Source organism: Columba livia, chromosome 14 (assembly GCF_036013475.1).
Source record: "Columba livia isolate bColLiv1 breed racing homer chromosome 14, bColLiv1.pat.W.v2, whole genome shotgun sequence".
NCBI lineage: Eukaryota > Metazoa > Chordata > Aves > Columbiformes > Columbidae > Columba > Columba livia.
This window is the reverse complement of record NC_088615.1, coordinates 16,327,078-16,351,213: the sequence shown is the minus strand read 5'-3', so window position 1 is coordinate 16,351,213 and position 24,136 is coordinate 16,327,078. Positions and strand designations below refer to the sequence as shown.

General features: G+C 40.1%; 1 protein-coding gene across 4 annotated transcripts in view; it reads right to left on the bottom strand.

Annotated features, from left to right (window-relative positions):
* SLIT3 (slit guidance ligand 3) overlaps positions 1-24,136 on the bottom strand; it is a 535,141-nt gene that overhangs the window by 158,809 nt on the left and 352,196 nt on the right. For all 4 annotated transcript variants that reach the window (XM_065030140.1, XM_065030141.1, XM_065030138.1 and 1 more), the window contains exons 10-11: positions 18,163-18,304; positions 2,050-2,121 (exon numbers count right to left, since the gene is read on the bottom strand). In XM_065030140.1, the coding sequence (XP_064886212.1) occupies positions 2,050-2,121; positions 18,163-18,304 (214 nt within the window). The remainder of the gene's footprint in view (positions 1-2,049; positions 2,122-18,162; positions 18,305-24,136) is intronic.

The following is a 24,136-nucleotide window of genomic DNA, read 5'->3' as shown; positions in this document are numbered from 1 at the left end:
TTATTTAAGGAAACTGCATAATCTTGTAGGAAGTATTCAGTAAACAATCAAAATACTGGGAGTGCTGCAAGTGAGCATGCTACTGTCCTTAACATTCTTGCATATTTATTCATCAGAAGCAAAATACAATACAGTTCACAATATTATGTGAATGCTATCCTCTGAATTATATAAAAATATTATTATGAGTAATAGTTAACACTACTACTACTACTGATGCTCTTCATTTGTACCCCATGTAAGGCATCAATTAAATCAACCATCTTCACGCTATTGCACTGCTCATTAAAGTGACACAAATTAAGAAAGTCAGACAACTTCTGTATTATCGAACATGTCTTTCTTCTATAAGGAAAAGGATGGATAATTCATTATTTTAAGAGGCAGTCTTTTGATAAAGTATATCTTTGTGTTACCAGTACTGGGAACCTTGCACACTGAAAAGATGATGTTAATAATCTCTTCAAACAGTGGAACAAACCCCCTCAATTAAACTTTATGCACAAGAGTAATGGCCAATTTAGAGCCTCGCTGTCCAGCAGGAATAAAACTTTAAAAAGGAGACAGGGCAATAACGAAATGGCAAAACATCCTATTTATTCCGGGACATTCTGCAGCCTTCCTATCTATCCCAAGTTCTTATACAAAACACTGTCACATTAATGGAGCTTTGATACAGATGTGGCACAATAACTGATTATTTAACTAATAATAATAAGTGCCACATTGGTTTTGCAGCTAGTCAAGTTAAAGAACATTTTTTGGTGAACTCCCATGAAACTACAGTTCAGCAGTCATGAAAAATGGAAGGACATTAAAACATTGCCAAAATCTAAAATTAGTCACACCTCAGAAAGAGCTAAGTAGTGACTTTAATAATGAAAAAGTTACAAGTCAGGTCACTGAAAAAGGATCCATCATTTTTCACTGAAATTACCGCCTTGCTATCTAATACAGTTCTTCTTTAAAAATACATACAGCTATATCCAAAGTGAGACAGAAGAAGAGAGACTCTATAAGATTGATTATTTGACCTGTTAAATATTAAGATCCGTATTTACAGCTCTTCAGCTTGAGGAACTTGATAAATTTGGACTGGCAAACACAGTAATTTTACCCTTAAATCCAAAGGTACAGCACAATCTAATTTCACTTTCCAAGTTATCTGAGATTCCAGTGAAATTAACTCACACTGTCTTAATTCCAGTAAGTATTGTTCATGTCAGAAAACTGGAAAGGCACCTTTTTAGCAGTGTTAGCACTGAGCTACAAAGCCACAATGACTTCTGGAAGCTACAGGTTCCCATCAACACCTTGACACTATGGCAAAGCAGGTGCAACCTGGTTTACCATTGTCCGTATGGCTGTATTTTTGTCACAGCATCTCTACACGTCACTTAAAAAGAAAAAGGAAGACTGCCAAATGGGAGAGCGCAGGTTATCTGCATGGCAGCGCTGCTACAAATCAGGAGTTTTTTGCTTTAAATCTGAAGAGAAAACATGAGAGTTAATAAGAAAATAATTGTCTGGGTATCACCTGGTGATTGAGAAAGCAAGAAAACAAGGTCCAAGCAGGTTTCTGTGTTTTCTTGTAAGCAATCAAACCATTTCAACATCAGGACATTGAGCGCACTACAAAAAAACCCTAACGACTCAGCTAGAACATGCATTCCTGCTACAACTGGGGTCAACTATGATAAACTGAAGTACTGCGAACATTTACCAGAATGAACGAAAAAAGCAAACAAAAACACACCATACAACTTAAAATCTTTTCTGAGGAAGCAGATTTGAAGTTTGAACAGACTAACAACTAATTAGCTCACATCGTTTATAATAGGAAGTGAAATTAAGCATTATTAAGGATTTCATTCACTGTTAATCATCCTGAAAAAAATTCCATTGTTGCTTACACTTTGAAGAGATTATCTGAGCAATCCCCAGTGATTTCAACAAAGAAATTGCCAATGTGTTTCTAAACTAAAGATGCTGTATTTGAAGCTAGAAGATTCACGATTGCTCTTGCATGTTGGTCTTATTAAAACTTACATTCTCTTCAGCTTCTTGTACTGAGTAAAAGCTCCAGGGGGAATGACTTTGATGAGGTTTTGTTCCAAACGTCTGAAAACAAACAAAGTAATATACATGTTAACTACACAATTACAGGACAGGAATAACATTAAACATGATAATACATTTTTATATAAATATGAAACAATTTTGTAGAGTTTTTATGCAAAACAGATTTTTCTTTTGAAAGCCACTAAGTAGAGAAAATACTGAGAAAATAACTTGGAAAATAATCTCACTGATTACGCTAGATGTGCAAAGACAAACAAAGGCACAGGCTATAGAAATTGCACCTTTAAAGCTCACAGAATTACTTAAAAATACTAAGTATGTTTTATTGCTACTTAATCAAAGGTAGAAAATACAGATGCTTTCCTCGGCTAGCTGTTGTAAGTGGAACAGAGCTATCTAAATTAAACGCTATGCTATGTTGTGACAGCTTAATAAGCAGATTAATAATACAATCAGAGTGAGTGAGGAGAAACAATCTGAGGGAACATGCTGAATAACAAAGTGGAATCCACTGCAATGTGAATCCAGATTTTTAAGGTGAGGGGAAAGAGTCTGTGTTAAAGCAGAGTGAAAAAGGACTGGATCTTCCTATTGTAACTACCAAATACTGGATGTGTTTGAAAATATGGTCCAGACTACCTGAAAATGCTGTCGTTTTAATTTCTGAGATTCAGTTTGAAAGAAGCATTCTTTACGAAGTATCATAAATGTATGTATTGCTAACATAAAATGCACGCAGCTTTACGACACTGCATACAATAACCACTAAGATTAATTTCTGTTCCTTCCAGAAGTGTTTTCAAGTCTTTCAGAGAATCCCAGAATGTCAGGGGTTGGAAGGGACCTGGAAAGCTCATCCAGTGCAATCCCCCCATGGAGCAGGAACACCCAGATGAGGTTACACAGGAAGGTGTCCAGGCGGGTTGGAATGTCTGCACAGAAGGAGACTCCACAACCCCCCTGGGCAGCCTGGGCCAGGCTCTGCCACCCTCACCAGGAACAAGTTTCTTCTCATCTTTAAGTGGAACCTCCTGTGTTCCAGTTTGCACCCATTGCCCCTTGTCCTGTCACTGGTTGTCACCAGAAGAGCCTGGCTCCATCCTCCTGACACTGCCCCTTTCCATATTGATCCCCATGAATGAGTCCCCCCTCAGTCTCCTCTTGTCCAGCTCCAGAGCCCCAGCTCCCTCAGCCTTTCCTCACACGGGAGATGCTCCACTCCCTTCAGCATCTTTGTCAGCATGTTCCCCAGCTTCCTGCCAGGACCGTCTTCTCCTCAGATAAACCCAAATATTCAACTCAATTAGAAATATAAAAGTGGACCCCAAGCAAAAAATTCAAATGACCACGGCAGCTGAAGTTCTACAGAGTTGGGACTGGAAGCCAAACTTGATTTTACCTATCTTGTGCTTATTATTCAAATATCGTGTATTTTTTCCAAAAAATGTAATAACAAGAAACAGTTTCAATAGCAAAAAATCTGTGGTTTGAAATGGTTTAGAACTAAAATAAAAAAAACACAGTGGAGTGATGGAATGAATCACTCCAGCCATTTAGAACTGCTGCAGCAATGCAGAGCAGAGAAAAAAATTTCAAAGCAGGAACAGAGATAAAATGAGATGTGGGGAGAAGTACATCTTGTTTTTTAAAAGACGTGGGAATAACGCAGAGAAAATGTGTAGGGCCCATCAGCCCTTTATTGCAAAGCACATCCTTCTGTTGATCTGTGCTTTCAATAGCCAGCAGAAAAATCTTGAAAATAAGATATTTGCCAGCTCAGTTGCAGTCTATGAAGCTGGTTAAGTCATTAATATTGTGATACTTGCATAGTCCACATCATGCACCCTCTTCTTCCTGCAGCCTCTTTTACAGGTTGTGATCAGAGTTAATTCTATCCCTTGTTTTGTGATTTGAATGAGTGTCTGAGATTTCCCTCCCAGTTGATCTAAATATAACGTGCTTAGTTTCTGGCAAGTCCACAGTGAAATGCAAATTGCTGGAAGCTTCAGCACGCTACTATTGTTGGGTGTTTGTCACCAGAATTAGCAGCACACATACTCTTCCCAGAAAGGCTTTTTGTCAGCTTGCCAGCTTGGTGTGTAACTCCTTCGAGTATTTCCATGCAGACACTTCCAGGAACGAAAGAGAGACCAAGCCCGTCCAATTCCTTTGCCTTGGGGATGGAAATTGGGGGCTCAGACACGCTGCACATCGAGGCAGCATCGCAGCCCTTACAGGGAAACTCAGATATAGCGAAGGGGGGAAATACAGCCCCTTTTAATAATAACTGCAAATTTCAAGGAAATTTTAGTGACTCAAGGGTCAAGATACACACAGAAATATTGCCCCCAAAGGGCAAAAACCCAAAATTGGAATAGCCACAGATACCGATTAATAAGAGAATAATAAATTCCTAGAAAAGGTGGAAAAGAATACAGAAAAGAGTTGTTCCAGAGAGCTACCTTCTGAAGTAGTATTGAATTCTTCACCCTCTCCTACAAAATTTGCCTGTACAGATGGGAACATCTGTACAGATACAGATGGACAAGGCTGTTCTCCCATGCTGCTGTACTTTCACCGTAGCACCTTGCATTTTATTAATTGTATGACTGTGACTGAAGAACTAAACGCTCCACACACACATTAGATTTAGTGCACTACGACTCGCAGACGTTGGCAGAGAAGCGACCAGCAGCACCGTGTGCTCCCATCAGGGGTGTCTGCAGGTGGACTCCAATAGGGCACAGAATGCAGGTGAGCGTGGAGCATTAAATAAAGTGCAGCATCAAATAAGCGTATATTTTTGGAGTATTTTTTAATAAATGCATGTTATAGAGTGGTAGACATAGGCTGAAAAACCCAACGCGGTTACACAACTAAAACAGTAGAAAACAAATTATTTGTATTAATTCTTTCTGCTGCCACCTCATGTGAGCTCATAAGTGATGGCTGAAGGACAGCACAGGATTAAAATTCTCTAGGAAATGCTAAGTTTTGCCAGAAGGAGTGTTGGCAATTTCAAGGTGATGAAGGCTTAATTATAAACCAGTGCTATTCATAATATAATGGGAAACTGCTGCTACAGGTGCCATCTTTCAAACAAACTGAAAATCAGAGTTTTTCTTTCTTAGTGCTGTCATTTTTTTCCTCCAAAAAGTGAAAAGTTAATAAAAATTTTACAGCCACATTTTATTTCAGAGAAAATTACCCAGTTTACCTAGAACATGACCTCTGGAAAACTGTATTTTTCATGGTCTGTCCCTGCACATCCTGTTTCCCCAAATATAAGATAGGGTCTTATACAATTTTTGCTCCAAAAGATGCTTCCTTTTTTACATGCATAGCTGCCTGGACACTATTTAAAATTACTTTTTAAATGAAATGTAACTAGGGCTTCATTTTGGAGTAGGGCTTAAATTTTGACCATCCTCAAAAATCCTGATAAATCATGCTAGGGCTTATTTTCAGGGTAGGGCTTATTTTCAGGGAAACAGGGTAGCACAAAGTTCTGTCACACACTATAAAACCACCCACGCTAGTGCAAAGAAACATCAGTGAGTTCATTTTTTTTCCTGTGTCACCAGAAAATAATATAAAATAATTTCAAAATACATTAGAGAACTCTGCGCAAGAGACACAGCCCTAAAAGGCAAAATGTTGATCATTTGAACTACTATCCCCCACATTTAAGATTTCTTACAATTCTATAAAATTTTCCTTGTTTTTCCTCTGGTATTCTATAATAAAATCTACTTAAAGGACTCCACGAGTAGATTCACAAAAGGGATAAAATAAGATAAAAATGTTGAAACCCCTCGGGGGCTTTAGTCGCTCCTTTCAGTTCCCCGTGTCACCGTGCATGTCACCCGCTGCCAGCTCCATCGCTCAGACGAACTGAAGCGCATCTCCCTCTTCTGACACACAGCGATGCTCCGTCTGCCTCTTGACGCTTTATTTTAGAGTCTTTGACAACAACATCAAAGAACAAGAACAATTTCCTTTCTCTTTTCTAATGCTCAGCTGCATTCTTCTTGCGCTAACGTTAGACAGGATAAAATCCTCCTTCTTCCCCCTCGCTTTAAATGACTTTGCAGCGATGAGAGCAAAAAGTAAATATATCGGAGAAAAAAATAAAATAAAACAAACGAGGTACACTATGAAGTTAAATAGGAAAAACTATCCTGGAGTAAAAAAAGAAGCACTCAAATTCCCATTCTAATCCATCTCAAAGTTCACTGAGGTGCAAATCTTTTCATCACCTCCTCATCTGGCGCCTGTACCGCTCAGACCCAGGATGGCAAAACACAAAGGATAAGAAACTCTGCCTAATGATGCTTTCCAAGAGCCAGCTCATGCTCTCGGGAGTGACGAAGCCGTTTGTCTTGAAGAGTGATTCCCCCCGCAGAGTGGGGGAGACAGGAGTATTAATTTGGGCTTTAACTATCTCTCATTCATTGAGGGAAAGAAAGAATTTGTTATTTGGGTCTCTAATGGAGCAGTTTGCTAGCAATTTTCCCGTTTCAAACACCGTCTCGGCTGCTAATGTGTAATGTTTTGTCAAGCTCACCTACCCATAACATAGACAAATCACTAGCTCGGAGAAAAACAGAGAGGGAGTGAAGCATCAGTCCTGATAATTCTTAGCTGTCAGATGAGCAGAGCCTACAAATGAGACAGCCATGCTCTATTAACAATGCCGTGAGCTCTTGCCCGAGACGTGTCAGAAACGTCCCTCTGCACTGGGCAGTCGTGAACTTCCCTGCTGGGAGCAGGAGAAAGCGGGGGAATGATTCAGGCTGCTCTGGATCGCATCACTCTGCTCCCCGCACCACGGCTCTTTTGGGCTCGCATCGCTCAGCCCATCACCAAAAGCACAGAAAGAGCAGATCAGCATGCAGCACGAACCTGGAGCACACTGGTGTCTGGCGGGACGCACACAACCCGCGTGAAGGGTGTTGGGAAGGGTAAACCCCTCGCTTTTCTCCTGCCCTGCAAGCAGGGATTTGCAGAGAGCTGGTTAAGGGCTGTCCGGGGGAAACAGGCAGCATTGCGTCCCCCACAGTGACAAAGCCCAGGGCTGGGGAGAACCATTTATATTAGGAAAGAGGAAACTTCTAAAGCACATAACAATAGAGAGAGACTGCTCGTCCTTGCCAAGGAGTGAGAACAACTGGATTATAAAAGCTGCTTGGACCCTTATCTTACATTTATCTCATATTTTGGACTTATATATCTTATTGTATATGATGAAGAAAAGCCCACAGATCTATTTTCAGTATACAAGAGGACTAAATCACACTTAAAATCTAGTCTTCTTACTACAAATATGGGCTAGATCCAATTCCTGTCCTGACCCCATTCTTGCCTCTTCATTTGAAATATGAGCTTTATTCTTACCATGCACAAGAGGCTGGGGCAGCTGCACTGAAGCCTTTACCCACAGACAGCCCTGGACAGGAGGCACCCTTGCTGGGAAGAAGGGGATCCTTACACTGTCAGAACCTGCAGCTTATTCTGCACTGAAAGATGCAGAAGCCATCACCCTTCATCACCCCTCACAGCCCAGTGCTGCACAGGGCACTGCTCTGCAAAGGGCAATGCAAAAAACCTGTGTTTCCACTGCTTCAGAAAGGGTTTGTAGACCTGCATTACCAAGGAGCAGCCTTTTCATGGCTGTCTCTCACCCCTCAATTCTCTGACAGGTACAAAACAAAGTGCTTTGGGATGAGAAGACATTCAGCATTTTAAATATCTATGCTTACTGCTTGTTTCAACACAGTTAAAGCCTTCGATCTCCACCTCAGCCAAAGACAATACCGCCACTATAAAAACCTTAAACACAAACGCTTCTCCAAGACTCTTGCACTGCTGCCTTCCATCACAGTACTGCAATGACTTCCAAATAAAATTAATAATATGTATTATATATCCCTCCCATTGAGTCTGCGTTAGGAATTGAAAAGCTGAGAGCCAGTAAACTGTCCGCCTGTGTTAATACAAGGTGACAAATAGAGTTTCCCTTCGTATTCCAATGGTTGGTGTTGATTTTCAGGGTCCAGCTGTCGAACTCCTGCTATAGTTTCCAAAAGGATTGCTTCCTAACTATTCACCCAAGGGCAGATCTTCAATAGACAAAATCCTATCAAGAATGAAGTAACTTTTCAACATCAATCTACCTAGGCAGCCACACAGATAATTCTGCTCACCAAAAGGCATCTTCCAGAATGAAAACAAATGTTTTGATCTGTTCCTTGATACTACAGTGTCCATCTCAAAGCAGTGCTAGTGAGATGGGATCTCCTGACAGAGCACACTGAACTCAGTTTAAGCCGACACAAGTCCATAGTTATGCAATTGGTCAGATACCTGCTGGTAAGTGTGGGGTTCATAAGGGCAGTCACGTTATGAACCCACCAGCTCTGTTGCGGTGTGGTAATTTTGCACCGAATGTGGTACAGACAAACAGGAAGACACCAGAGAACTCTCTAGATGGGTATTTTGCAAAATAATTCTAGACACAACACCAATGTCTCTACCAACACAAACAGCCAGAATGCAGCAATATACCGCCAAACCTCGAGGGTTCCCCATCTCCCACTGTGATAGTCCACATTCCTGGTGCTGCTTTCGGCCCTTCTCATCACCTTCCATCCTCAGTTCTCCTGCCAGCCTCATTCATTCTCGCACTCGCTTCAACAATGCAGCACCTGCTCAACCTGAGATCCCATCCGAGCACTTTGGATTGGGCCTTGGGGAGTTTATTTTGTTCTTTTTCTATTTATTTATTTAATCTGAACCTTGAACACTTGTGAGACACACAGTTTCTCCAGTGCCTACTGGAAAACAACAGTTGGCAAATGGTTGCATTTCATAAATGTAAACAAGTAGGAATGGTTTTTAACCAAGTAGACTCATAACGTTTGCTTTACGGAGGGTAAGTTTTTGTTCCGGTGGTTTCCAGAAAGACACATTCCTATCTCATCATTACTTTAGTAGGTCAGTCCTGCCCACCCTCTATTGACTTCCAATTACTTCAAGAAACTCCCAGCCCAGATCGCTTTCAATATTTTCTAGCAATGCAATAACTAGCTCAGGGATCTGAGGATTTCAAGTTGCTTTGCACTATATTTGTCAAGTTGTACCACAACACTGTATTTTTAGAGTTAGTGGAAATGGAAGCAATAAGCTGAAAGGAAAAAATTGTTTAGTTTATAATCTGACCTATTGTGAAGAGCTCCGTACATCCTGTAATGTCTGTTTTTAGCACACATTTGCAAATGCTGACAAGGAAAAGATAAAACACAAGAAATAAGTAGGCAAATCAAATAGCCTTCTGGTAGTTGAAGTTCTGCCATCTGTATTTTGTTAACAAAACAGATTCTGTCATTTGAACATTCCTCAAATCCTTAGTTCTTTACTTTCTTTTTTAGCAAAATAAAGAGACGAACACATGTAAGCCCAAAGACAAGTAGTGTTACCTGCAGTAAAAAATCTGATCAGTATTATTTATGCAGCCTATTTTATTTTCTGTGATTCATTCTAAACTTTCATAATCGGCTTTCAGAATGTATACACTCATTATACATTGAAATGTCCTCATTTTGCTTGGCAAAACAGGAACCTTTGAGTGACATTTGTATTAGATAAAACAGATATGTCTTTTTGCTCATACAATTGATTTTTATTAATAAAGTCTCAGTTTATGTTCCTGCTGGACTGAAGTGATATCTCTGGGTAAAAAACCACCACCAACAAAACAACCCAAACAAAGAAACAACAGCAACCCCAAACCTACAAACCTTGTAAGGTTACTAACTTCTACACAGCTCGTCTGAGTAAAATTCACCTGCACGTAGATTCTGCTCTTGCTTTTAAAGAAACCTCACAATTATAACAAGGAGAGAAGCAGGTAAAAAATGACGCAGACAAAATGAAAGTTGTCCTGCGTTGCAAGCTAGATTTATCAAAACAAACCCATCTTCTTATGCCTATAGGTGACATTCATTACACCTAATTTTACAAATAAAAGATACAAGAAATAAATCCTGCCTTGATCTCACAGCAGAAAACCCCTGCTGTTACTGCTTGTTTCTTTAATCTGTCTCAGCACAGAAAACACCCTCAACATTTTGCATATATTTATACTTTCTCTACTTTCAATCTAGAATATTTTCTTTATTCTTTCCTTATTATTTTCACATCTTGCCCTCACAGAATACAAGATTTTCTGCATACTTTTGGCCTGACAATAAACCCCTCTTTTTTTACATTGAATGCAAGGAGTGAACGACACAGATTGCCTAGTGAGATCCAGAAAATAGTAGTCAAATTTGACATGTGAAGTTGTCCAGAGGCAATTTACAGCAGCGAATGAAAATCATATTATATGATTTAGCTACAGGAGCCAACCTGATTCCCCAGCCAGAGAACTTGCCACCAGAGGCAATTATGGAACATTTATTACAGTGTTCAAAAATACAGTGCTGGCTTCAGCTACAGTATTTACTGGAAGCCTGGGAAAATTATTATAATTTTCTTTTAGGACAAAGAACACTGCTAAATGCAGAACTGTCATTCCTCTGTTCCCAAAGTTTACAGTTTCCACACACTTATATTATTGAAAAAAGAAAAAACACTTGCCTTTAAGAGGCCGAGAACTTCAAAGCCAGTTGTTAATATACAAGAAAGTGTTATGGTGCAGTTAATTTAAAATTTATGTACGAAAGAATTATTTTCATTACAATAAACAGAGTTAACCAGTGCTCAGTCTTTTCATAATAGCTTTCTGACTTTCTTTTCATTGGTGGAAAATTTATTTTGTATATCCCAGTAATTTAAACGCCCAGATTCTGTTGATCACTTGTTGATCACAAAAGCTCCATCGAGGTTCACAACTGAAGTCCCAGCTCTCCTACAATACACACTCCACCAGATACTGAGCAACAGAGGAGGGAATTTCTACCCAAGAGAATTATTGAAGCAACAATAGCAACAAACTCATCCATCTACAGGTCTGTCTGCAACATTGCCCAGCACAGGGGTGCCCTTGCAACAGGAATGCCCTAAATACTCAATTTGGCAGAAAAGTATCCATTAAAAGGTGGGATAAGTGGAACACTACATTTCAAAGTGATTCGGTTGCAGAAAAGTAGGTTCATTTTGACAGAGCCAAGAGAAAACCAACAGTTAAGTGTATTTAAATTTTTCCTAGTGCTCAAACCCTAGCGTTTTTCCTAAAATTAGAAATTATGCACCACAGTCAAGCACTACTCATACCTACAATAGTATTAGTCACCAATTCAGCTATCAGCTATGAGAATGATAAACTAACCAATACAGAACAAGTGACTCAAAACTGACCTTAAGCTGAGCCTAGAGACTGGTGGAAGGGCTGCCATCCTATCCAAGCACTCAGCAGCCTGGGGGAAGCCGTGGTTATCATCTCACCAGATACAGGTGCCCAAGCAGAGCTTTTCCTCGAGGGCCTGTCAGCCTCTTCACTCCGTCTGGAGCAATTACATCAGTACTCAAGCAAAAGCTCCCCGTTTCCGACTTAGATGCGTCCCATCCAGCATTACTCTTGGTTCACACAATTATATTTCTCTTAATCTCACCAGAGAGTATTGCAAAGGTTAAATAACAGTGATAAAGCAAGCGTGATATGAAAAAGCACAGGTTTGAAGTCTAAGATCAGTTTCAAGATCTAAGGACATACTTTAGATTGTGGAGTTTGATTTCTAAGTCTGCAGATGACTGGGACTTGGCTTTTCAATGTAAGTAGCGTTGCACGGCACATGTTCAAAGCGCAGCTCCTATTGACTTTTGCTGCAGCTGTGAGTCCTCAGCACTTCTGAATATCTCAGCTGAGTCAGCCAGAAAGCGAGGATTACATCACTAGTGACCACCCACGAAAAGTTTGTGCAAGTCACTTGCCCAGAATCAATTAATAAAACCTCTGGCAAGAACAGATACAATCTACTTCTCTGAACAGCATTCATGAGGTTATATTCACCACAGTACCCATTTTAGGATTTTCCTGTTTCTGCAACAAATAAACAGATCCTATACACACGGGCTCCCTCACTACACAACCCTGATGCATTCCTAGACAACAATAAACTAATCCAGTCCTTTAACAGCAACATGAGACTACGCTGTAATTAAAGCGCACACAACAGATACATACAAAAGTACTGAATGAAGACTGCAGCTACAAGCATTAACTGTGGCGTTTTCTAATTTTTTTTACTTTTAAAAAATCATATATTTAATTTAGTGGATTCAAAAACAAAAATCTGAAATAACTAATTCCATCACAAGTAAACTTGTGCAACAAAAGCATACCCCCAGCCCTGCGGTCTAACTGGAACAGCAGCAGTTAAAGCAGCAAACCCCTGTGCAGTCTAATAGTTAATATCTGCGTTGATGGTCACTAGTGCACAGGGACAAAGATGTGCAAATTGTTGCTGGGTTTCTCCAGCACACGGTGACCAGGCAGGAAGGCTCTGGAGGTTCTGTGTGTTTTTTGGTGGGAAGCGACTCCTTGGCTTATCCTTTGGTCGTGTCCTCCTAACACATCCCCAATACTTACCTTGCAGAGATGGTGTCTCAGGCTCACTACCAGCAATCTCAGGCCTCACTTGCTCAGACTCACAGAACTTTCATCAACCAGTTGTGATTTCCTTTGTTCCCAGTATTTCTCATCCCATGTTTTGTTGTTTCCTCACTTGAGTTCAGCCTTCTTTTCCCAGCGGTGTCCGGACTGGACCCAGCCAGCCTTTATTCTCTTGGTGTCTGTCCTCTGCCATGTGCTCAGGGCCAGACAGCGGTGCTGTTCCTGCTTTGGCTCAGGATGCTCTTACACAAACTTTTATAGAACAGAAAAGGCAGCAGCAGTAGTCCCTGCACTACTGTTTCAGGGTGCACAAAACTCTCAGACAAAAGCTGTTCAGAACACAGGAGGTTCCACTTAAATTTGAGAAGAAACTTGTTCCCAGTGAGGGTGTCAGAGCCTGGCCCAGGCTGCCCAGGGAGGTTGTGGAGTCTCCTTCTCTGCAGACATTCCAACCCGCCTGGACACCTTCCTGTGTAACCTCATCTGGGTGTTCCTGCTCCATGGGGGGATTGCACTGGATGAGCTTTCCAGGGCCCTTCTGATCCCTGACATTCCATGATTCTTTGTAATATCCTAAAATGCAGTCTTGTTCCCAGCGATAAATAAAAAAAATTAAGTGGATCAGTCTGAGTTAGACAAACAGCATGAAAACTTCATTCTGAAGAACAGACAGAGGAAAGGTGTAGTGAGGCAGGGAAAAGATTAGCAGGGAGTTACTGATCACTCTCCATACTGGGAGGCATCAAATGAACCTGGCAGGCAGCATGTTTAAGCAAGGGCCTTTTGAAACACCACAGCCAGGGACAGCAATGCCCTTCCTGCCGGTGCCCCACACCTGCAAGTGCAGCAAACCATCCTTTCCCTGGTGTAAAACCAGCCGGACACTAATGACTGAGAGCAGGCAGACAGCGCCAGGGCTCAGATCCCTCCAGCCCCACGTCCTGAGCCAACCACAGCCCAAACCACACGCTGAGTGTAGCGGCATGAGCATCACTCACAACACCCCTCCAGCGGCAGCGGCTCTCGCAGGCACAGCCCGTGGCTTTGTGTTTAACAGGTCTCTACTATGCCCTGGCTGAGCTTTCATTCGGTATGACAGGCACTGGCTGCAAGGCTGAGATCAAGTCTGATCAGAACAGATTCTTCGAAGACTTTGTCTCCGACTAGTTTGCAGGTCATCCTTCCCTCTTTACATCCCTCCAAGGTCAAGTGCATTCTGCATTCACACTATGTTCCCTGTTTAACTTGGATGCGTTTTCCCTCACCCTTTCTAAACAAATGCAAACTTCTCCTTTTATTGCAGATGCTGTTGCAATGTAGTGAAATGACTATATTGTTCATTTACCAGCAAACCATCAAGGCATATTTGTTTTGGTATTTCTTTTTCAGTAAATGCCTCCAGGTGCCTAATGACTTTTGTTTTCATCCAAGTATTCATACAAAACTTTTCTGTGCTTATTCTCATGTGTTTCTCTATAACATACACTGCTCATTTCTCCTCTGAAAAACACTTTGTAAGCAGAGAATCTTTTATAACATTCAACCATACAGCCTGTATTCCTCAGCTTCAATTTCTTGTAACTCATTTTTCCTCAGTCAATTTGGCTGCTGCTGTCAGCTCCCCACTGAACAAGAAGCTTTATAAAAAAAATGAATTGCATTCTGTACTTTCTAGCTGCCAATTTTATGAAATTATGAAAAAGCAAGGCTGGGATACAGATTTCTAGCTTTCCTAAATTCCTTTATTTAATAATAAACACTCTTGCAATGTGGACCTCCAGGATAATGCACTTCAGGGAGACGTGTAATAGAGCAACACAAGAGAATTCTAAGTCGCATGTGGCAGAGGAAAGCAGCAAGGGAAAACCAGTGTTACATGAGGCTTGTTTTATGTTCTGCGACAAGTGAGTTGACTGTTTTCTGGTAGGTTTTTATCAACAAAAACAAATTTAGACTTGTTGGCAGCTTTGTCAGAGAAGGTTCTGCCTACCCATGTTAATGAAGAAAGGTGGGAAGGCTGAGTAAAAAAATCTTTAATTAATACCAAAACACATAGCAAAATGTAGGTCACCTTTAATCACCATGTTAGAGCAGCAGCTGTGTGTTTCATTTTGGTAGAACAGTTTGTCAGTCAAGGGTTCTTGTCGGATACAATTTGGCTTACAAAGAAATACTGAGTTAAGGGGAAATACAAGAACTAGAAAGCTGTAACTGAATGCAACTAACAACCAAGCAAAGGAACTTGGAAATGCCCCAAGTGGAACCGAGGAAGGAACAGCATTTCTATACTATCATATAAATATTATGAATGGACTACAGTCTTCAGGGAAAAGTGTATTTTAGTGGAGTGAGTATTTACAACGTTAGACAGAAACAGCTCAATGAAAAATATACCATCTCAAGTAATATCCCTTAGGATTCTACGTAATAGCGACCCAGCCACGTAGTTTGTCAGTGCCACACATGCCATAGGAGGAATTTCATCTCTAGGAAGAGTCAGATCTCCCAAAGTTGATGAGGATCAGATCACAGGATTACAGGATCCAGAAAGAAGTGCTCAGGTAGCACCACTACATAGCCACCTTTTACATAAAGGGTCTGACTAAATGCCAACCATGGGGGAGAAATCCCCAGGGAAAATCACCAGCGGTCCTGCTGTGTGAGAGCAAGAGCTGTGGGTTCAGTGTGTAGGGAGAGTTTGCTTGGCCCCATTACTATAACATTACAACAAGATTATTATTCTGCCTATCATATCCAATCAAGAGTCATTATTCCATGTGTATCTGGAATCAGGCCTCCGGATGAATTTTATATTCAATAAGCCCAGAGCAGCCTCAGACAAACTGCATTTCTGAGCAGTATGACAGACTCCCGCATAAACCGGAACGGCTATCTTGCTCAAAAGAATTTATGTCGGGATTTTCCTGGGAAAACACTGTGGCAGCTTCTTCTAATTTTCCAGAAATATTTTTCTATGTGACTATATCCTTTGTGTGCAAGTATGTAATACTTTGCCCCTGGATATAAGGTTAATTGCTCTTTTTTACTAGGACCTTTACAAAATCAAAATACCATTAGGAAAAACTATATGTGATGTCACTTGCTAAGCCTTATTCTGATAGTATCATAGAACCACGGTATAGCTTGGGTTGAATGGACCTTCCCAGCTCCCCCAGTGCCCCCCCTGCCATGAGCAGGGACATCTTCACCAGCTCAGGTTGCTCAGAGCCCCGTCCAGCCTGGCCTGGGATGTCTCCAGGGATGGTTCATCCACCACCTCTCTGGCCAACCTGGGCCAGGCTCTCACCACCCTCAGTGTAAATAAACAGAACTAATTAATTTTATATTTATATCTATATATATCTCCCATAAAAATGATGGGACTGATTCCCACAGAAAACGAGCAGTAATTTGTTTCATGAGGGTTACACGGTGAAGCTCTGCAGAACTACTCCCACCTGAAGTAGCTGTGCATGAACATGTACGTGCAGGACCAGAGGAAAATAAGAGGTTTATCTACAGGTGAAGACTCCAATAAGTACTGCCTAAAATGCAAGAACTCTGACAGATCTAAATCATTAAATGGTGTGCTAAGAGCATTACGTGGCGTTGCACAGATCTAGAAGGTTTCTTAAAATATTATATGCATCTTGACTTGCTGCCTACCACTGAACTTAAAGCCTCTCCAAGTTGTCCTTCACTTTCTGCTCTCCTAAGGAGACCTTCTAAGTTGCTTTTAGCACACGTTATAGGGGCCATGTTTGTGGGCTGCAGCAACCACAATGGAGACCCGACGTGGGTGCTCGATTATAACCGCACCAGGGGTGAACATTTTCACTTGGTTTCTCACACTGCGAACCGCTGCTGTCGGGGAGCGCCGAGCACACCAACCTCGGTCTTCTTGCAGATACTGCTCTCCATGTGACTCTGGCACGGAGCCACACGGATCATCTGATTCCTGATAGAATTGTCAACACCACAAAACAAAATTTTAGCTTTCTCCTTGCTCAACCCTGGACTAATTTAATCCTCTGTCTCTTACTGAACCATTCCAGCCCCTCCTGAAAATTTGTACTCCATGTGACAGAATTGGAAACAGGACAGAACATTGAATATTCTTAGTATGCCAAACACAATTTCTATTTTCAGGATAATTTTAACCAACTTTCTTGCACAGAAAAACAAGTATTACAGGCGTATTTTCTATGCCACAATATAATGGAAATGAACACAACCAATACGCTCTGTCAGGGGGTGACAAGCAGGTAATGGGCATTCAGAACAGCTCACACAGAGCTTATATTTCCTGTAAATATTTTTACATGCTCTAGACACATTCTCAACAATGCTAATTTTAAGATGTTGTTTATTCTCTGCATTTACGGAGCTAATATTTGCATTTCTAATGTATCTTTTCTGTGAAGGCGCAGAGCCAAGCATAAGCTACCTCTGAACTGCTGTGCTGAGATAGCAATCCAAACAAATTTGAGGTGAATCTTAAATTATAAAAGCAACTGTTAAAGTGACTTAGAGGACTGGAGGTGTAGAGGAGACAATATAGCACATCATCTTCGTTGGCCATAACTGTCACATTCCTGGCATAACACTGTGGGCCAGGCTACGCAGGAGCTATTCAACTCATGCTTTATCTAGTGAAATTTGCTGTGTAGCAGCATTTCTACAGCAATGAGAAGCTGAATGAGTCCAGTGACTATACAAATATTTGAATCTATACTACGTAGACTGTAAAAGCCGTTTGGATGTCAGTAACCTCTGCATGATGAACACCTATATAGGAAAAGACCTGATCTGCATTCCCTACAGACTAATCAAAAGCATGATTTAATGTAACAGTATTGCAGGACTAGAGTAATATGAAGTCATGAACACAAAAATAGATCATTACAATTCCTAAAGGTAGTAAAGACAAACTGGTCTGTAACAGCAGCATCTGACTTCACCACACAAAAAATGTCACAAAGGTGTTAAACAATTGGGAAAAACAAAATGCAGGAGACAAGAAATAGAAGGTAAAATCAGCAGGAACGGTGTGTTCTGATGTCATACTTCACTTCATTACAACTGCATCCTGCCAAGCTCACAAGAAATCCCTTCATCTCTTAGGGAATTCACCAACTAAAAATAAAACAATTAAAAAAAAGACTGCATTTTTCCTGCTCTTGACTATAAAACTATAATCCCAGATTTCCAGATTTGTGAGTTATAAACACAATCTGAACGTAATACACTAAGAAATTAATTTTGCTTTGGGGTAGAGCAGCTTCAAATAATATCTTAATTCACACCAAAGAATGGTTTGAGCCCTTAGATCAATAGCAAAGAGGACAACACCTCTGATAACTGCTCAGAATAGTTTTCAAAACGCATGCCTTTTTCTATATAGGAGGCTACGACACGGACTAAAACCAGACAGAAACGGAAAAGTGCATTACATTGGCACTTACATTTCCCAAATGTCCTCTGGCAGGTTAGCTGGAATTTCTGTTAAGCCCCTTCCTCGACAATCCACCACGTTGTTGCTGCAGGTGCAGGCAGATGGGCAAGTGATGGAACTGGCACTGCACGACGGAGGCTCAGACGGGGAACCTGAGACATAGGGAAAACATTCAACGTTAGTTTTGAAAAGTGATCGCCTGAGAGTTTAACAACAAAATACATCAGCCTCTGAGTTTCCCAGATCCTTTTACTGTATTAAGTAATAATTTATTTGGATTCAGTGAATATAATGTGCTACAAATCAACTGCAGAGAAAACATATAAACCATTCATGTGTTCTTATTCTACCTCAGTCTCCACTCTACCCAACTCTGACCCTCATGAACGCTTCCTTGGTCCCCTCCACGACCAGTCATATAGATTTATTCAAAGATTTAAAAAATAAGCCTAAAGAACAAGTAGTATTTCCAAAAGCTATCGTTGCCTGAAAGTTTCCATGGCACAAACACTCCTTGAGTATTTTTATATACTGAGAGAAGACTGTCATCAACAGTGACTTATGGTTTTGAAATGAGGTAGCCTGTTATGGCATGAAGACTGGAAACGTAAAGCTAGTGTTTTCAAGATGAGACAATGCACCTAATGGAAGCACAAAAAGAATTTAGAAAAATATGAGTTCAAACCTTCAAATCCTTCCTTGATCTAATAAGACAACAAGCTACTTATAGAGCAAAGGTTTAGCATGACGATGTTGCTCTGTATACGTAATGGTCTGCTCATCAGACTGAGGTTTAATTGCCATTAAGTTTTTTGACACTGTAGCAATTATGGTAATTTTACTCAAATTGTTATGATACGTACATTTAACGTTTTGATAGACACATACACTTAGACATAGATAAAATGGTTTTGCTACACTGAAGTTATCAAAACATAGCTGTTATTGACTGACTTATGGTAAGTCATATTTCCAAAGTATACGTAACACAAGAAACCTCAAGTATCTTTTTGAGCAGACACAGAGGACTAAATGTGAAGGCTTGTGTTGGTAAAAAGTGACAATATAACAGAAACGGCAAAAGCTGGTATTTTTCTAGATTACAGCAGATTATAATCACAAAACATATTTGGTCTTTTGTTTGGAAAAATTAGAACATCATAATTGCCAAATCATGAATACATATCAAAACATGGAAAACTACACACAAAGCTGTATATTCTTGGGGTTTGTCTTGGAAAAGACCCATGATTGATACTTTCATATATTAGAATTGCGGACAACATAAAGTCCAAAAATATTTGTTTGCATCAATTTGCAATCCTGTATCATTATGACAATTACAATTTTATAGCAAGGCAATGTTTTTTGATAAATATGCACCATTTTTATAATTTTTTTCTCTGGATTTATGCCTCCTTACCCTCTGGGTTAGCCCTTAACCATGCACAGCAATGTCAACTCATACAGCAAGTCTACATATGTTCCTATTTTCAAAGACTTGTAAAAGACAATTGAAAGTAAACATCAGAAAGACATTGGGTGGCACCGCCAAGTATCGACACCTGCAGAGGGAACCCTCTGGAAAGCAAAAGATAGATACTCCAAAATCATGCCTTCCCTTAGAAAGGGATTAAATTCCCATGTGAATCCATTTCTGTTTGTCTAAATTTGCCTTAGTTCAAGCAAGTGGTCACCTCCTTTAAATGTTATTTTGTAGCCAGGGATGACAAACTACCTTATATTAAAGTATATTGTTGAGTTTCAAGATATGATGACGGTTTCACGGTGTTGCCAAATTAAAGTACTGGGTTGAATATTTTTTTTTTTTTTATTGGGTCATCACCTGACTTTCTGTCATGACAGCAGGAGAAAAATGTATGTGTTTCCAATATAGCTTTCAGTGATGCTAATCAGAGCTGTGAGTGACTGCCTTTTGGCAGACCAGACCCCACAACTCCAATTTGGGCATGCAGAAATCAGATTTTCAGAGGTAGTGACCATCTTGACAACAAATGAATCTCACAGGACATTTGTGGCACGGGCAGGAGTCAAGTTCATTCTTTATGAGAGTGGGCAGCTGCTTTCATCATGAGATCATCCCAACGATCCTTTCTCTTTGCTAAAATATCCTGTCTCCTTTATAGCCCACTTCCCAACTTCTGTGACAGTTGCAGATAAGGATTTTACCAGCAACAGTTTTTTATCTCAACACAGAGCTGGTTTTAGTACTAGAGCAGCTCCACCCTACAGAATACTGCACAAAAATAGACTGTAAAAAAATCATTCAATAATTAATTAAAATCTAAACCCTAACACACATAGCCCAATGAATCAAATTTATACTTAACAGGCAATCTGAACTTTGTGTTGTTCCAGTTTCAAAATCTTCTTGGACACTGTCTTAACACACTCTACATATGTGACCATGTGTGTAAAGCAGTATTGAAGTTGTAGCCATTTAAACTAAGCAAACAATCTTCACTAGGTAAACATGTCCAGTTGCAATTTGAAATGTGGTCCATCTCTTGGAAACACCTTGTACCTGTATAACAGGCAGGACAAGCAGCTCTCTTGGATCTGTCTTCTGCAAGACAGACATTGCGAATGAACAGAATTCCTTCAGAATTAATGGAGCAGCACCATCAGCTCCGCCCTTTATGGAGTTTAAGGTTTCTGTAAGATTTTAACTGTGACTACTTCCAAACGTAGTTTATATTACCTCAAAACACACACAGGCCTCTGTTATCTTTGCATAAGAAGAAGAGGTTTGTTCTTCCAACCGGATCACATATGCCTGACATTTCTTTCCTATTTGCCTGCCTCCCTTACGGTGCAATGTCCAAACCGAAATGAAGAGTGGGGAAGCGCAAATGACCGACCGCAAGCTTTTAGGGATACGTAGAAATGATCAAACTGGGAAGAAGCACTTCAGAGCAATCTTCGCTCCCTGGGAGGCAGAAAGAAAGTCGGCAGCAAGGTCAAATCTTCCACACACCCTTTATCATCATGCATCTGATGTGCTTTCTGAAGAGGCTTTGTTGCAAGGAGAAAAAGCATTTTGCACGGTTACAACCCCACAATGTATCCCTGTGGGTTAGAGGAGCAGTAATACACTCCCTCTTCATTAGGGCACAGCATCAAAAACCCTGACAGGTTGGCAGGTGGAGTTTTAAGAGTCTGTTCCTGACTGTACTGCACCTAAATCAACAGTGGGGAGGTTCAGTGGGGCTCAGCCCATCACCCCCACGTTTTATGCGCTAAGGAACAGTTGGAAAGGTGGTTATCATCTCTGAAAAGAGAGAGAAAAGGCAGAAACACCAGTCTCCCTTGCAAAAAAAAAAACATTAACAAAGCGATCATTAACATCATACTACAGTTAAATATCATGGATCTCTCCAGCAACTTGTTGAATGGAAAGGCCAAAAGGTAAATCAGAACATTATTTGTGCCGCCGTCTAAGCCTTTCGGATCCTCTCCAAACAAACACCTGACATACAGTTGGCTGAAGCCAACAGGACTCCTTTTATTCACCCTGAATACGGACCATAAAACATTTACCTGTGATTTTCCACTATGAAAGAGGGGCTCTTATATGAGCAGAGTTTTGATTTATGCCTAGTGAGTAAAACAAATAACCCATTAGTTAACCAGAGAGGGACATGATGTCAAAACAGTGAAAGAGAAAGCAATATAATGGCTTTATTCTGAGCACAGATGCAACCGAAATGGGATAAAAAATAACAGCTTATGATGAAAGGAAGTAAAAGATAAAGAAAGAGGCTGTCTTTGTGCGGATTTCTTTATTTTCCACATGTAAGTGACCATTTTTTTCATTTCACTTAAAAACAGGATGGGAAAAGGAGTATTTTTATAAACTTAATTTCTCATTATGAGCTTGAACTCTCTGAGTGCCCCAAAATATCCACTACTCCTGCCACTTTTCACTGACATTTTGTGCTTAGAGTAAAAATACTTCCGACGGCATGTTGAATACAGCCCTATATATTTGCTCAATTTCTTTCTTCTTCATGAGCAAAAGTAGGTCTAGACTGTAGATTTATAAAAACTTTAATGAAATAAAAAGACACTGTGCAAAAATTGCTATCATTACTATCGAATGCTTTTGCTTATGTTTTTCCTTTGCAAAGAGTAAAATACTGTATTACACATGAACACCCAACAGGCATCCAGCACATATTCCATCAGCTCTTAGACAAACAGTCATCTGTTAAGGTAAGGCTTTCTTGAATAATGCTATAATCAGAACTTCAAATCTGATTTGGATTTAACTGTTTCAGTTAAACAAGGATTTATTGTTGGTCCATAGCAGATCTATAGAATTAAAGCACAAAAAAAATCCTAGAGTGTTCAAACAGTTTAATGATTGTATAGTTGTGGAGAGATGGTAAATAAAGGACTGGCCAAGAAAACAAGTCTAAGTAGGCTACGGAAGTTAAAGGTCTCACAACCAAAATTTGGGTATGATTTTCATAGGCATGCAGAACGTAAGCATACAGACAGACAAAGGGCCCCAAGGCAATACAGCCTCTAAAGAACGGTATTTGACATCTAAAAATGAATTTTCCTTTGGCTGCCAATACTTCTTCAAAAGAAAAGACACAGGAAAAGTAAAAATATTTCAGGATCCCTGTTTGTGTCCTTCACAAGTGCACTAAACTGCTCACGGCATGGACGCAACAAAAGGAAATGGCCATGGACAAGCCAGCTGCATTTATATTATTTTCCAAAGTCCTTCTTGCTATCTTTCACCTTGCCATTTCAGGGTCTTTCTGTTACACAGCAGCACTAGTTCACCATGTTAATTGTATTTTTCTCTAAGAGATAAAAATCATCAACTCAATTATACATTTTGCTATAAAAAACCAACACTAACAAAATGTGGAAACTAGGATAGGAATATGATCAACAAAAATTACTCTGCTTAGTGTGCCTGCTGTAATGCAATGAGGAGGGGAGCTCACATCTGGTCTGTCATCAGCTTGCACTGTGGGTTACGGAGAGAGAGGAGACAGGGGAAAGACTTAAGACCCAGCAGTTTACAGATAAATTAAGTGCTTCTTTCAAATAAGCATCTCATTGGCCTCTAGCCCTTTAGGAGTAGCAAATAGATTGATATTACAATTAGAATAGAATGGTTACGGTGCATAAATTAATGGCTTAAATGTCACAGGCATTTAAAATAAATTTTGCAATGACTAAATAAGCTAAATAATCTCATTTGCACTGACACCCAATTACAGCACACTAACTAGTGTGCTTTATTACCTCCTCACCTATCCAATTGACTTTGCAGCCGTTCCTTTCCACCAGCTAAATGTTAGTTATGTGTAAAAAATATTAATGGATTTTAAGAAAAATCTGACAGGATTTATGTGTTAAAAATCTGTGGTATAGAGGACATGAAATTATTGATCAATAAAAAAAACCCCTACAAGTGTTGCAGATCTGTGGATACATTATGACCTTTTGTGGTTTAATTAAATGACTCACTGGAACTTCTTAAAATGCTGGGACATCTGAAATCAATTACTACCACATGAGTTACAGTTTTCACTAGACTCCCAGTAATATAATCTCAAAAAGATACCTATTGTTTATCGTCAGTGTTTGCACCCCAGGATTAAAATACACTTGACTGTGCACAGTCCTGCAGAAAGATAAAGGTCACAACTGACTATCTGCAAAGTTAACATCCCTTATTGATGGAAAATATTCCACTAACTGAGAAAAATTGTACAGATGTGTTTATTCTACAGGAATGTGCAACAAATGGTTTAGGCAAATATTTCCATCTAGGGTAGTTCAACAACTTTTCGCTGAGCACAGCATTAAGTATTTACGATTAGTGACTTGAGACCACAATTGATGATGTTGATACTATCAAGTTCATGCTATGCAAAAATCTGCTAGTCGTGAATATTCATTATTTGATTCAAGTTCACTGTTTTGCTGAACATTCC